The sequence below is a fragment of the Pelodiscus sinensis genome, chromosome 14 (genome assembly GCF_052426305.1).
Source record: "Pelodiscus sinensis isolate ZL-2025 chromosome 14, ASM5242630v1, whole genome shotgun sequence".
Classification (NCBI taxonomy): domain Eukaryota; kingdom Metazoa; phylum Chordata; order Testudines; family Trionychidae; genus Pelodiscus; species Pelodiscus sinensis.
The window spans coordinates 32,814,376-32,828,108 of record NC_143065.1 but is presented as its reverse complement, the minus strand read 5'-3'; the positions used below and the strand labels follow the sequence as shown (position 1 = coordinate 32,828,108).

Genomic DNA, 13,733 nt, shown 5'->3' with positions numbered 1-13,733 from the left:
GCATTGACTGTTTGATTAGTTGAAGAGGGCGCCTGGGGCTGCTGCTACATTTCAAAGGTGAAAGTGCTGTGGGAGCACGGGGCCAGCAGGAGACTCAAGCAGTCCCCTGCTGGCCCTGTGCTTCCCCATGCTGTTTCAAAGTGGCAGTGCCTCATGGTACCCGCTGTCAGCTGGGGACTCTGAGTCCCCAGCTGACCCTGGGTGCCATGCGGCACTGCCTCTTTGAAACAAGGCAGGGAGCTCGTTACAAAGTGGCAGCGCCGCATGGAGCAGAGGGTTAGTGGGGAAGTCCCCAGCTGACCCCGGGCGCCACCTGGTGCTACCACTTTGAAATAAGGTTCCCAGGTGTCCGGTATTGACCCGGACAGTCCGGTATTTTCACCTTCTGTCTGGTAAAAAAAAAAAATAAATAATTCAGAAAATACCAGACACTTGGCAACCCTACGATACACTCAGCAACTGGGCTCAGCCCCCCTCCCCCTCCGACCTCCCGCTTACTTGGTTCCACAGGGAAGCCCCCTTCTGGCTCGACCAAGAAAACATGATGGCCCCCGGCAAAAAGACCTGAGCAAGGGGAAGCAATGCCTTCCCTGGGTCTTAGTGCTCAACCTCTTCTCGTCCTATCCCTATTCTGACTCTGCACACAATTAAAGGGGCCATACTGTTTTAATGTTTTATTTTATTGTATTTATTTATGTATGTATTTATTTATTGCATAATAACTCTTGATTGGGGTCCCTTTTTTTCCCCCTGGTGGTTTTTTTTGGGGGGGGGGGGTATTTTTGTTGAAACCAACTGGCAATTCTACTTTGAAATGCTGCATGCAGCCTGGGGCCAGGTGGGGACCCAGGTTGCATGTGGCATTTCAAAGCAGCAGGCCCTGGGCTCCAGGCAGTGCTGCTTCTTTGAAGCACCTGTTCTTCTCACCTCCCACCCTCTTGCTGCCTCTGATTTCTAATTTGATTCACCAGAACGAGACATTTAGTAATAATCCTTTCAGCTATGGTTCGAGCACCTGCAAAATATTTTTCTCTCTCGCATTTATAAAAAATCCTTAGTCTCTAGCCTTTGCTCATGACAAATGCTTTTAAAAGGTGTAATTATATTTCAATGCTCTTCAAGTCAGTACTGAATTCTTGTGAAGAGGAAGCACAAATAACATGCCACTAGGCTGGAGCCTGCAGAACCAACTAGAATGCAGAGGAGAGGGATTGTTAATGTACAATCCTGTTGAAGTTTTGAGCATGAAATGGTTTTGTTCATGCAAACCTGGTATACTTTTACATTCACAGTTATATTTCTGTCCCTACCAACTAGGCTTCCGTCTCGGAATGCAAACTGTTATCTTGACATTCACATTGCTAGTTAGGAATTGGCAATAGTTGTGTAAGCACTAGACAGCTTGCTCTCTGATAATGAAGGAAGAGAGAAGGAACAGAGTCACAATCAGACCTTCTCGTATTGAATAGGTCAATAAATGAATTGATTTTCTCCCTTTCCCTCTGCACTCATCTTAATCTACGAGGATTACAAGTATTGCAGGTGCAACCTAGTGTGTTTGATTCTTGTTTCTATCAGATAAATGAAATTTTAAATTCGCTCACTTTCAGAAATGTCATTACATTCATTTGGGGTTTTCACATTTGCAAAGTTTCTGATAAGTAAATTCTCCTCTTTCTGCTGGCTTTTCTTACAGATTACTGTAGTTTATACCAAAAGTGAAGAATGCATCCCATTGACGTGCAAAAACGCTGCCTGTTGGATCATATGCTCTCTCTGGGCAATACCATGCTTACCAGTGTCTCATTGCAAAAGTCTTGAGAAAAATCTGACCTAAAGACATTGGTGGTATATGCTTTTTTTGAGTAGTTTAGGTGCCTTGACAAATAACACTAAATTGGGGAAGAACCACTGTGGGAAAAACTAAATGTAACTTTTTTTGTTGCATTTGACGCCTACATAGTGACTCAAACAATTAGTTTGTAGTATCTAATGTGTCATGTCCAGTTCACGAAAAAAAACAACTCTAGACACTAATAGGTGAAAATAAAATGGTGAATATTGACTTATAAAAAATCCCTATGTTCCTGCTGAAAAATCCTCCATAAAACATCCGTTTATCTTCAGATCTAAAAGCATCTTACAAAAGATGGTATCATCACCATCATTATACAACCCAGGGGGAATCAGGCTGCAAAAAAGTGAAAAAACTCACCAAAGGCCACACAGCACATTAGTAGTAGAACTGGGGATGATAGGGTGAGGGTGTTTTTTTCCTGAGTTTCCAGACCTACATCCAATCCACTGGCCCACTCAGTCTGTGACCAATGTAGCTAGAAGTTTTAAAATCATTTAGCTAGTCTTAAAATCATTTCACTGCAACTAAAAACCAGTGAAAACCTAACAATGACGTAAACTTTTTTTTCAGAACAAAATGCAAGATATATTCAACAATGGGAGGAGAAAAGGGGATGGAAAATAAACTTGTTTTACAAGTGGTCTCTGCCCTCTAGTCCATCTACCCCAAATCTACTGCTCAATAAGGGTATGTCTACACTACAGCATTAATTCGAGTTATCTTAATGCAAAATAGTTAATCCGAATTAAGCTAATTTGAATTAACGCGTTTACACACAAAATGCAGTTCGGATTAGCATTTTGGTAATTTGAAATACTGCGTCCACACTGAGTGGACATTGATTCAGATTTAAGGCCAGCTGGGACCAGGTCAGGGGTAGGGCATCAGGTCAGGAGTGTCTTTTGTGTGGCTGTTGCCTGAGGCGCGCGCTCTCTCTCTCTCTCTCTCACTCACTCACTCACACACACACACACACACACACACACACACACACACACACACACACACACACAGGGGGGGGGCTGGTTCCCAGGTGTCCTTGCTTGCTTGCCTGCCTCGCTGAGGGACATCAAAGCATTTGTGTCTCAGAGTGCTCTGGTTGCCCTCACTCGGGACACCACAGCACTCTGCAACATGGAGCCAGAGCTGCCCCAGGCACTCTGCTTCTCATGAACGTGTTGCTGCGAGTCTGGTCTATCGGGGGGCTGTCAGTATCCAGGAGGCCCTGAAGGAGAACTTCCACTCTGAGGAGCACTCAGAGCCTCCCTGGTCTGCCCCACTGGAGGCTTGTGCCTCATTCCTCTCTCACGTCCTTCCACTTACCCCTCCCGCAACCCCGCTTCCTGATGTCAAATAAAATACATGTATTTTCATGAACACAAACTCTCTTTAACAAAACTGCGGGGGGGGGGGGGAGGGCGATGAAACTATGGTGAGACTGGGGAATGGGGGCGGGAGAGGGGAGGAGAGAGGGTGGGATTGGGGAGGGGGAAACTTGGGATGAGGGAGCTGGAAGGGGGAAGCAAGGGGAAGAAGAGGGGAGGGAAGGGAAGCTCAGGGCTCAGGGTTGGGGGTCTCGCCAGACCACCTTGATTTTCATGCGAACCTGCCCCTTGGATCGCGTATGGCCTTTGGTGGCCAGGCTGGCAGCTATCCTGCCATAGATGGCCGCGTTCCTCCGTCTAGTACGGAGATCATAGATTTTGGGGGCATCCCCCCCCAAACCTGAGTAAGGTCCACCCTGATCTCCACCCTGGACCAGGAAGGCTCCTGCCTTCTCCAGGCCCTGGCAGGCTCCTGGGAGCTGGCAGACTGCTCCTGGGGAGCGGTGGAGGGCTGGCTGCCAGTGGCTTGCTGGCTCATGTTTTGGGGCCACTGGGTCGGGGCAGTGACTGCTGGCTCTGGGCTGGCAGGCTTGGAGCTGGCACAGACACTGTGGTCAGAGTCTACCCCTTTAAGGGCTCGGGGGAGGGGGGAGGGAGTGGAGTGTTCTTGGTTGAGGCTGGAGTGGCCACCAGGGCACACTGGGAAGGCTGGAGGCCCCCTATTTTGAAATAAGTGTCTACTCAGCATTTATTTCGAATTAGCTAATTCAAGTTTGGTATTACTCCTTATAGAATGAGGTTTACCAAACTCAAATTAAGCGTCCTGCTATTTCGAATTTATTTCAAAATAGCTCTTTGCCTGTGTAGATGCTATTAAAGTTCATTCGAAATAACGGCTGTTATTTTGAATTAACTTCGATGTGTAGACGTGCCCTAAGAGATTTTGTGACTGAGATATCAAAACCAGTAATGATTCCCTTTAAAATTAGCCAGAATTGCAGCATTTCAGTCCCTGACACTGCTTTGAAAATCACAGCTTATAAGATTTTTTTAAAGAATTGTCCACAAATCAATTATTTTCAGTTGAGTTGGTGTTTCATCTCAGTGCTTTGAAGCACAATGTCCCTCTGTCTTTAGTCTCCTTTTCTAATGTTGCCTGTTTAGTTAAGTCCCAGATGGCCACATGATCTGTGATATGGCATGTTTCTACTTCCCTGCCCCACTTACTTGCGAGGATTGAGTTAAGTGAGACAGAGGACAGTTTCTCACAGAGGGAGGGCTGCAAGGGACAGGTGCCAGATTCCATGTGGGACTTCTACAGTCACTAACTCTGTATCTCTTCATGGGAAGCATGTTTTTTTTGTCATTCAAGTTCATTAAAATGAAGCCCCTGGTTCAGGGAACACTGTATGTTCTCAATTCAGTCATACTGAAGTTTTTTTCCTAAGAGGCTGTTTCTTTTGGCTTAAAAGCACCTTAAACCTTATTCCTGTCAGTTAACAAAGTGAGTTTGACATTTTTCAATTGAAAGTTGATCCTTAAGTTACCCAGCTAAACTGCCTGCTTATTTATCTGCTTTGACTGCCACAAAAAACAAAACAAAAGGGGGGAAAAAACTCAAACCAAAAAAACAAAACAAAACCTATCCAAAAAACCACGCTCTAAAAATCGTGCATTCCTAGCCAGCTGGATTAGAGTACTCTTTCATTATGGGGCACTAATCATATGTTTTAAGCCTTGCCTATTATAAGGAGACATAGAAAGAACAAAATAGCCTTAACTTCCCCAGTATTACATGTACTTTTTTTCTCTAATTCTCTAATTGGAAAGGGCTTTGTGTTACCACTTTAAGGGCTGCCTGGTGATTCTGCAGACCCCTGCTAAATTTCCACTTTCAGCCATTTATGATGAACAGCTACAGCTAATCCCCGCTAATGGTTACGTAATTTCTATGCTTTCCATGCTTGGGATGGGCATTCTTCTCTGTGCCAATCATTTCAAGCAAACCTCTGCCTGAATTTCTAAAGTCCAATGCCCCGATTCCCCTGTTGATAGGCAATAAATAAATAAATAAATAAATAAAATTGAAATAACTTAATTCCTTTGCCTTCCTCATTTTTCCCACATTCCTCACAAGGCCTGATGCAAGCAGTGTGTAAACTTGCTTTGAGCAGCCATCAGAGTGACAGATGCATTTTTATTTTGGAAAGTTAATCCAGTTCACAGATGGCGCATCCCTTTTAACACTAGCCATGAGTTCTGCACCGTCTGTTGCTGGAAATTTGTTCATCTAAGACTCTTGCCCTGAGCACTACCAGTTGTTGCATGTACTGGACTTTGTCTCTTGGCTGCCATCATTCGTGCTTGTCTCTTTTAGGATGGCTTGATGCCAGTTCACACGGTAGTCAGATCCTGGCTGGGTGGCGAGTTTTTACATTTAATGTGCTCTACACAGCAAGTGCCGTCTCTTCTCGTAGAAGACTGCACTCTCTCACATTGGTACTCAGTGGTCACCAATCAGTAGACGGGTATTCAGAGGCATTAGTGTAACATATATGAATCCTTGCATGTAAAGGTAGTATGCAAAAACAGGAAACAAAAGATCTTGGATTTGTGCAACTGTATCCATGGTAGGAGAGTCATATTACTTTAACTGTACTAATACAGATAAAATGGTACAATGTTTATGTGTAGACAAGTTCCTAGGAAAATCTTTTTGGAATCTGCTGTTTTCCAATCTGGAAGAGTTCCTCCCACAGCAACTTTTTTAGTGTCTTCTCAGCCCCCATTTTGCTTCTCTCATAGTTGACCATCTTTTTTATTTCTTATTTAATGTCCTCTGATTAGGTACATTGTCTCCTCATTCATCTGTAAAGTACCATGCTATAGAACGTTCCTCTCTTTGCACTTTCACAGGCTTCAAATGTCTGAAGAATATCCTTTCTCTGTAACCAGTCAGAACCTTGTATAGCAGCATCACGTGCTCACATATATCATGTTTTCTTCCATCAGGAGGAGGCTGGGATTGGAGTGGTGTGTGTTTGTGTGTTGGTGGGGTGGGGGAAGCAAGTTGTCTAAGCCCTAATTTGGAGTTGTATGGTAGAGACTGTCAGGAAGCTTTTGATTCTTGAATACAAATTAGGCTCTGCAGGAGCTGAGCCAGCTAAGAAGCTCAGCAAAAGCTACATGGCAAAAAGGAGAGACATCACTGTTTCGTTCTTGTTTTTTGACTAAAGGCCTTAATGATATCCCTTAAATCCCAGCTGAGCAAAGGAGCTAGCAGTTTGTACTGTGTTTGAGAATGTGCTTGAGAAATTACCTGATTAAATCGTAGAAGTATTTTGCACTCACATTATAGTGCGCTTCATCTGAAGAAGTGGGCTGTGGCCATGAAAGCTCATGATACCATTTACAAATTTTGTTAGTCTCTAAGGTGCTGCAAGACTATTCGTTATTTTAAGTTTTTTCAGGTAGACTAACATTGCTGTCCCTCTGAAAATTATAATGTGATTTTATTGGTTTGGCTGTTGACCAAATTAATAAGCCTATAAATTGTTATAATATTCAGAATATTTAACTGAATCTATTTACTCATTTGGTTTACAATAGTGGAAAGGTTGCCTTTTAAAGCTACACCAGTCAATGCTGAAATTCTTTATTAATTTGTAAAACTGAATCTTTAGGTTTTTGTATATCTTCTTGCAGATTTAAAAATGCAAATGTCCATGTTCTGGGTACAGAAACCCCAAAGCTTTGATCTCCATATACTATATTTCAGCAGTGCATCTGGAGCTCATTTCTAACTATTGCTGTTCAGAGCAAGGTTCTTTTAGGACTTCAGCTATTTGAATGAGGAAAAAATAAGTTTATTTTTCGTAGATGAAAGCTTAGGCCCAGTGATATTTTAATCAACTTAATAAGACCATAGATGTTTAAATGTAAAAGGGGAGGAGAATGCTCAGCTAACAAATGCTCCTACTTAGAATTATACAACTTCTGACTAATTCTGTATCCGCTGAGATGTGCATGGTAAAGCTGCTTTAAGAAAGTCCTCACTTTTTACTTTCTTTGAGAAAGTGTAGGCTGCTCTTTTTTTATAGCTGCTCCAGATTTATGCCTGCAGTGTAGCATTTTTCCTGTGTCCAGTGAGGAATATGTCTTTAAACACCAAATTTGACTTTGCCAAAATCTCGATTCAGTATTATGTATGAGAAAAGTACCAGCACGTGCAGACAGACATAGCCAACTAGAATTTACTGACCTCTGTTTATAGGTAGTTAATACTTTAAATATCAAGCCCTTTTAGGACTACTCCTTTTTTCATTGGGTTTCTGCAGTAGGCCTGATCCTGATAGGTCTGAGCACTCTTAAAGTCAGTGTGGTGATCCCCTTCTTCTGAAGTGCCAGCTGCGTCGGGATTCGAACAAGCCATCCTTTGCATATGTTTTTCCAGGTGCTTTAGTGTTTATGTTGCCTAGCTTTCTGGCTCTGAGCAACCACTAGATATGTGCCAACCATTGTAGTGTATTTTGTGTGAGGATGGCTCAACTCCAGTAGCCGGGATGTGGGGAAGTGGTTTTTATAGTCTACATGTTTCTTTTTCTTTTTCTTTCTTCACAGAGAGTAGCCCCCGGGAGACATTGATGCATTTTGCAGTGAGGCTGGGCCTGCTGAGATTGACATGGTTTCTGCTACAGCAGCCAGGTGGAAGAGGAGCTCTTTGCATCCACAACAACGAAGGGGCTACGCCTGTTAGTTTGGCCTTGGAGCGGGGTTATCAGAAGCTGTATCAGCTGTTGACAGAGTAAGAATGATTTTTCTGAGTTCCTGTGTTGTCTTTCAGTACCCTACAGCATGCTTGCCTGTATTGTGCATAGTTATTTGAATGACCCCAATTCAAGTATTGTGTTTTGCAATGAGGTGCTAAAGGTTTTGTTGTTCACTCTTTATTTTTGGCTTGGTTGCTGGTAAGGATTGGGTAGGACCTCAAGGTTTATGGGAAATACAATAGTGATGTTATGTTCTCATTTCCTTTATATGTTTCTGTTTTCTGTCTCTTTAAAGGCATTTCTGTAGCATTAGAATTTAACCTTATGCAAACATAAGCAAAGAAGTTTTTCCTTGCACAAATGCCAGATCCCCAATGGAAACGTGTTGGGTGGTTTGGTGTTTTTTATGTTGTTTTGTTTTTCTTTATATTAAATAATATTCTCTACCAGTTTTTGCTTCAGATAAACCATGCTGATTCTATAGAGTAAAAAAACATCATTTATGGAAAAGATATACAGGTGGGACCTCCCTAGTCCAGCACCTTCAGGACCTGAGTGGTCCTGAACTATGGAGTTGTCTGGACCAGGGGAGATAAAGGCTCCCCAACCAGCTGTTAGCCCTGCTCCCAGGTGCCAGCCCTGACTGCTGGGCTCTGCTCCTGGCCCGGCAGGGAGCAGCCCCGCTGCCTACAGCCCCCAACCATGACAGCCCTGGTTCGGGGTTGGCCCCTCTGCTTCCAGGCCTGGCCAAGGCTGTGCGCTCTGCTGTGCCAGTCTGGCCAGAACTGGGCTCTCCACTGCGCCAGCCTGTCACGGGGTACGCCTCTGGTGTGGGGTGTGCCCCCTCCCTTACAGGCCCGTTGCCCGCTCTCTCAGGGTGAATACAACCCTAGTAGTCCCAACACAAAAGTCCAGGTCCCTCTATCAGGGTAAATACGACCTTACCAGTCTCACTGTAAAGTCCATGCCCCCCTACCAGGGTACATATGGCATTAGAGGCCTGCTCCGAGAAGCCTCTCCTGGCCCGGGGTTTGTTTATCCAGGGAAGGGAAAACGGGTTGTAGGGGGACCCGGGCCCTCCCTCTCCACCGGGTCCCAGCCCAGGGCCCTTTAGGCAGGGCCTATGGCTCCTGCCCGCTCGGCGGGGGATCCGGCCGATACACACCGAGCCGCGCTATTGGTCCTTTGCCCTGGGCTGCTCCCTACCGCCCCCTGGCTCCCCTGGGGCCCATTCGCCTCCGAGTCGGTACCTGCCGGGGCTGCGGGCGCGCTCCTCCCGCCCTGGGTCAGCGGCTGCTGGCTCTGCCTCCGGGTCAGGCACGGGCAGCGACTCTGGTCTCAGCTGCTGCAGAAACACTGGCCCGGCCTGGTCTACTCCCTCCTCCTGCCGTCCCCCTGGCTGCATGGCTCCCTCTGCTTTTATACCCGGCCGCTGCTGGGAGCATGCCCAGCACGGCTGGAGGGGCGGGGCTTCCTCCGCCAGTTGAGCCTGGGCTACCCCCTGTCCATCAGTGCGGGGCCTGTCCACCCCGTGTCACAGCCCCACTGGGTCTGCGCTTGCTACTGATAGCTTGGCCCGGGCTGCGCTTCTGAACCTGGCCAGCCGGGTCTTGTTGGTTCAGCAATACCTGTTGCCCTGCTGGCCCACAGATGTTGCCGGACCAGAGAGTCCTGGATTTTAGAGGTTCAACCTGCGTAACCATGATGGGTTAGGTTTAAATTAACTTGTGTGTTTAAAACAAAATTAGAGGTTTATGAAGAGATACTGACTAGTCCCACATGATCATTTTCACATTCTTTACTGAAGTGGTTTGGAGGACTAGAAATTACTTTTATTTGAGATCTAGTTTTTGAAAGTCAAGGTGGATAACAATGTATTTCATCTGTTTACTTTGCGCAGAATGTGTGTCAAAACAGTAGAAGACGTTTTAATCAGTTGCACTAGTCAGTACTGTTGTGTATTTTTATTACCTTGATATCTTGTCATCTTAAGCTTTTTTTCATTATCTTTCCTTTTTCTTCTCTGAATTTTTAGATTCCTTTTAAATCTGCATTCTGTTGCCCAATGTCATGCATTCTGTTATTAAAATTAAACACCAGTGCATGTTACTGGGTTGTTATTTCTTTGCTCCCTGGTATTATTTTAGGAGATGCGAGTAAAGAATTCTTAAAGCCGAAATTCAGTCTTGTGCTATATACTGCTGAAGTAGTTGAACTTAATCTTCCATTTCACAAGTTTCAAAATTTTCTGTCAACATCATGTTAAAGTAGAGAGGGGGTAAGAAGCTCTGCATTAAGCTTTCATTTCTCACCCATCAGTTGGGAATAATATAGGGTCATGATGGTGAGTTTTATGGTACTTTCTCAAGTAATCTTTTAATACACAAACCATTCTGGAACAATGTTCGTTCCCCATGATATTTTGATAGCCACATACCTCCTGTATGTGTACTGTATTAAAGTTGAAATAAATGGATTGATCATATAATGTGGTTAGATAACCCTGAAATAAAGTTAAATTCTCCCAAGTGTTTAGATTGTTAGCAACATAACAGGATAGGTATGCAGTCAAGAAAATACCATGAGTCAAAACTTGATTATATAGCTTGCAGCAAACACTGTAAATACTGTTATTACCCAAGTAGGAACACAATTGGTAATTTAGTAAAATTGGGGAAATAAAGCTATTACATCTGCTGCTCAGTGTACGTGAGGAATATTTTACAATTGGTTCAAGCAATGGAGTGAAAACTAAAAGTTGTGAGTCCTTGGATTTCTGTCAGTATCCCCTTACTGTTGCTGTGAGAAGTATCGGAGGGGTAGCCATGTTAGTCTGTATCTGCAAAAACAATGAACAGTCCTGGGGCACCTTAAAGACTAACAGATTTATTTGGGCATCAGCTTTCATGGGCAAAAATCCCACTTCATCAGATGCCAGCAGACTTTTGCCCATGAAAGCTGATGCCCAAATAAATCTGTTAGTCTTTAAGGTGCCACAGGACTGTTCATTGTTTTTGCAGATACTAACAAGGCTACCCTCTGATACTTGTCATGCAACACTTAGGCCACATTTTCATTTGCCGTGCCAGAGATAGCTCTTCTGATGTTCAATTTAGCGCAGTGGTCCCCAATGCAGTGCCCGCGGGTGCACCGCGGCGCTCTGGCGGCCCCAGCCCCAGGGCACATGGCGCTTGGGCGGCCCAGGCCCCGGCCCTGGGGCACATGCCGGCGCTGGGTGCAAGGGCATCCCCGCCCCTGGTGTGCCCCAGGACGCGTGGCCCCACCCCCTGGGTGCCCGGCGCATGAGTGGCCCCGCCCCCAGGCACCCGGGGGCCTCTATAGGTTGGGGACCACTGATTTAGCGGGTCTAATTAAGAGTACTTTAGCAGTCCCGCACTACTTTGCAGGCATTCATTATTGACCTGTTTGTTCATTTGTGTGTCCTCTACTGTTCTTGAGTCAGGTTAATCAGACAGCCACACCCTCCATCCATGCTGTTGAAAAACTGGCACACCAACAGAGTTGACCTGTTTAACCTGGATTCAAGTATATCGCCATATATATATGCACTGAACAGTAGACTTCAGTAACTCAATTGGCGTTAGAATTGGTACATTTTGAAAGAGAATTCTGAGTTCGCTATAAACATAGAGTTAATACATGCCGAAGAATAGTGTCAGGCGTACATTAGGGATGTTAAATATTGGTTAACTGAATAATCAATTAACCTCATGAATTCTTATCGGTTAGTCAACTATTCTATAGTCCCTGGGGCCGGGCTGGCAGCCAGTGTGCTCTGACCCCACTCCTGGGGGGCCCCCTGCCACTCCGTTGCCAGGTGAGAGCCAGTCCGAGAGGGGAGCCAGTTTAAAAACCGGCTCCCCTCCTGGACTGGCTGTCTGTCACCCTGCCTGCCTGGCTCCTAATACACTTTAAATGCAGAGCTGCAGTGGGGGTAGGTCCCGGACCTGGTTCAAGCCAGAACTGAGCTGGGCTGCTAAAAAATTTACTGGGGGCGGGGGGGGGGGTGCAGAAATGTGTGTAATTTATAGCATTAACCTAAAAGCTTTTGCTTATCGGTTGACCAACTACACTATTACATCCCTAACATAAACAGGTGTTTTCAGACCAGAATAACTCCAGTTAGTCCAGACTAAGCCCCCTGCACAGATAAGCTCTGAACACCCAGCTCTAGGCACTAAAGCTCATATTCTTGAGAAAACTCTAAACAAGCCTTGAGAGAGGTGTCTGTGGAGGATTGGGAGGATACAATTCTTTCAGAATGGATGGGGAAGTGGTGTAGGTTGCTGTTAGGGGTCCTGGATCAGTTAAGAGCTGGGGCAACACTGGTACTCCACAATGGTGTTTCGATTGTGTAGTTGTGAATTCACACGCCGTTCACTGTTACTCAGTTCCTCCTATGGTGGGGAGGGAGAACTCGTGATCTGAAGGAGTATGATGGTGAAGTGGGTGTGCAGCTTGTTCGCACTGTTGTGAATCTGTTATGGTTAGGACCTCACTTGCCAATGGACTTGGGGGCAGGATTTCTCCCTAAAAATCCCTATTGAGTTTCAAAATATAGACTGCCGCCAGGTTTTGTGTAAAGAATATGTATCACGGTATATTGTCAAAAGGCAATCAAATACTGTGGAACCGCTCATCTGTACTGTGCTCATCTTCACAATTTAATCTGCACATGCTAATTAGCACACACTTTGTACCTCTCAGCAAAATGCAGAATAGCAATGCACTAAAACGAGTGGTTAGACAAAGACTACTTTATTTTTATAAATAATTGCTTACGTTATAAACTATAGCATAGGACATTTTATGATGCATTAACCATGGGCTTTTATTGTTCATTTGCTAATTTGCAGAACTCTGTAACTTGCAATGATTCTCCCTGTCATGGCTGTGAATTAGTGAAGTTCTACTGTAATTAGAACGGTTACAATTATTAAAAAGGCAACTGTGCAGAGGTCGCAGTTTTTGCAAGTTTGACTGTTCAGCTGCAAAGCAAACGTTGTTTCAGCTGAAATTAAATTAAATTTTTCAAGAGAACTAATTAGATGTTTAAACCTCAGTTTACGAAAAAGTATTTTCCTATTTTAAACTGTTGCAGTTCTTCATTAAATCAGCCTTTCTATTTTCTTTCTTATAACCCCTGGACTCCTGGAGATTTGTTGCTTTCTGTTGCAAGCCCTTATGTTAACTGGTCCCTATATCATCATCTCTTGATATGAGAAGGGTGTGCACAGTTTCTTGAAAAGTGAAAGACAAAACTGGATTTGAACACACAGCACACTAAAATGAAGTTGGATCTGACTGGAAGTGTGATGAATAAGTCATAAATCACCCCTGTGAACCTTTGTTTTATCTATAAATGAAATTTGCAAAATAAACTTTGCCTCTCTCCTAGTGAAAATGGAAAAATATGTTGCCTGAATCAGTAATATTTTCCAAAACATCTCATCAAGATCCTTCATTACTGGAACATATCCTCATTTGCTAAGCATCTATTTATTTATTTATTTATTAGGCATTTAAAATGTATCTTTCCAACTTGCAGGCTACAAATCACTGAGGGTATGTCTACACTACCCCGCTAATTCGAACTAGCGGGGTAATGTAGGCATACCGCAAATGAAGCCCGGGATTTGAATTTCCCGGGCTTCATTTGCATAAGCCGGGCGCCGCCATTTTTAAATCCCGGCTGGTTCGAACCCCGTGCCGCGCGGCTACACGCGACACGAACTAGGTAGTTCGAACTAGGCTTCCTAG

The 13,733-nt window shown here is 44.5% G+C and overlaps 1 protein-coding gene across 6 annotated transcripts in view; it reads left to right on the top strand.

Moving 5' to 3' along the window:
• Positions 1 to 13,733, top strand: part of AKAP13 (A-kinase anchoring protein 13) — a 378,791-nt gene that overhangs the window by 162,831 nt on the left and 202,227 nt on the right. For all 6 annotated transcript variants that reach the window (XM_075897025.2, XM_075897027.2, XM_075897026.2 and 3 more), the window contains exon 8: positions 7,804 to 7,987. In XM_075897025.2, coding sequence (XP_075753140.2) covers positions 7,804 to 7,987 — 184 coding nt within the window. The remainder of the gene's footprint in view (positions 1 to 7,803; positions 7,988 to 13,733) is intronic.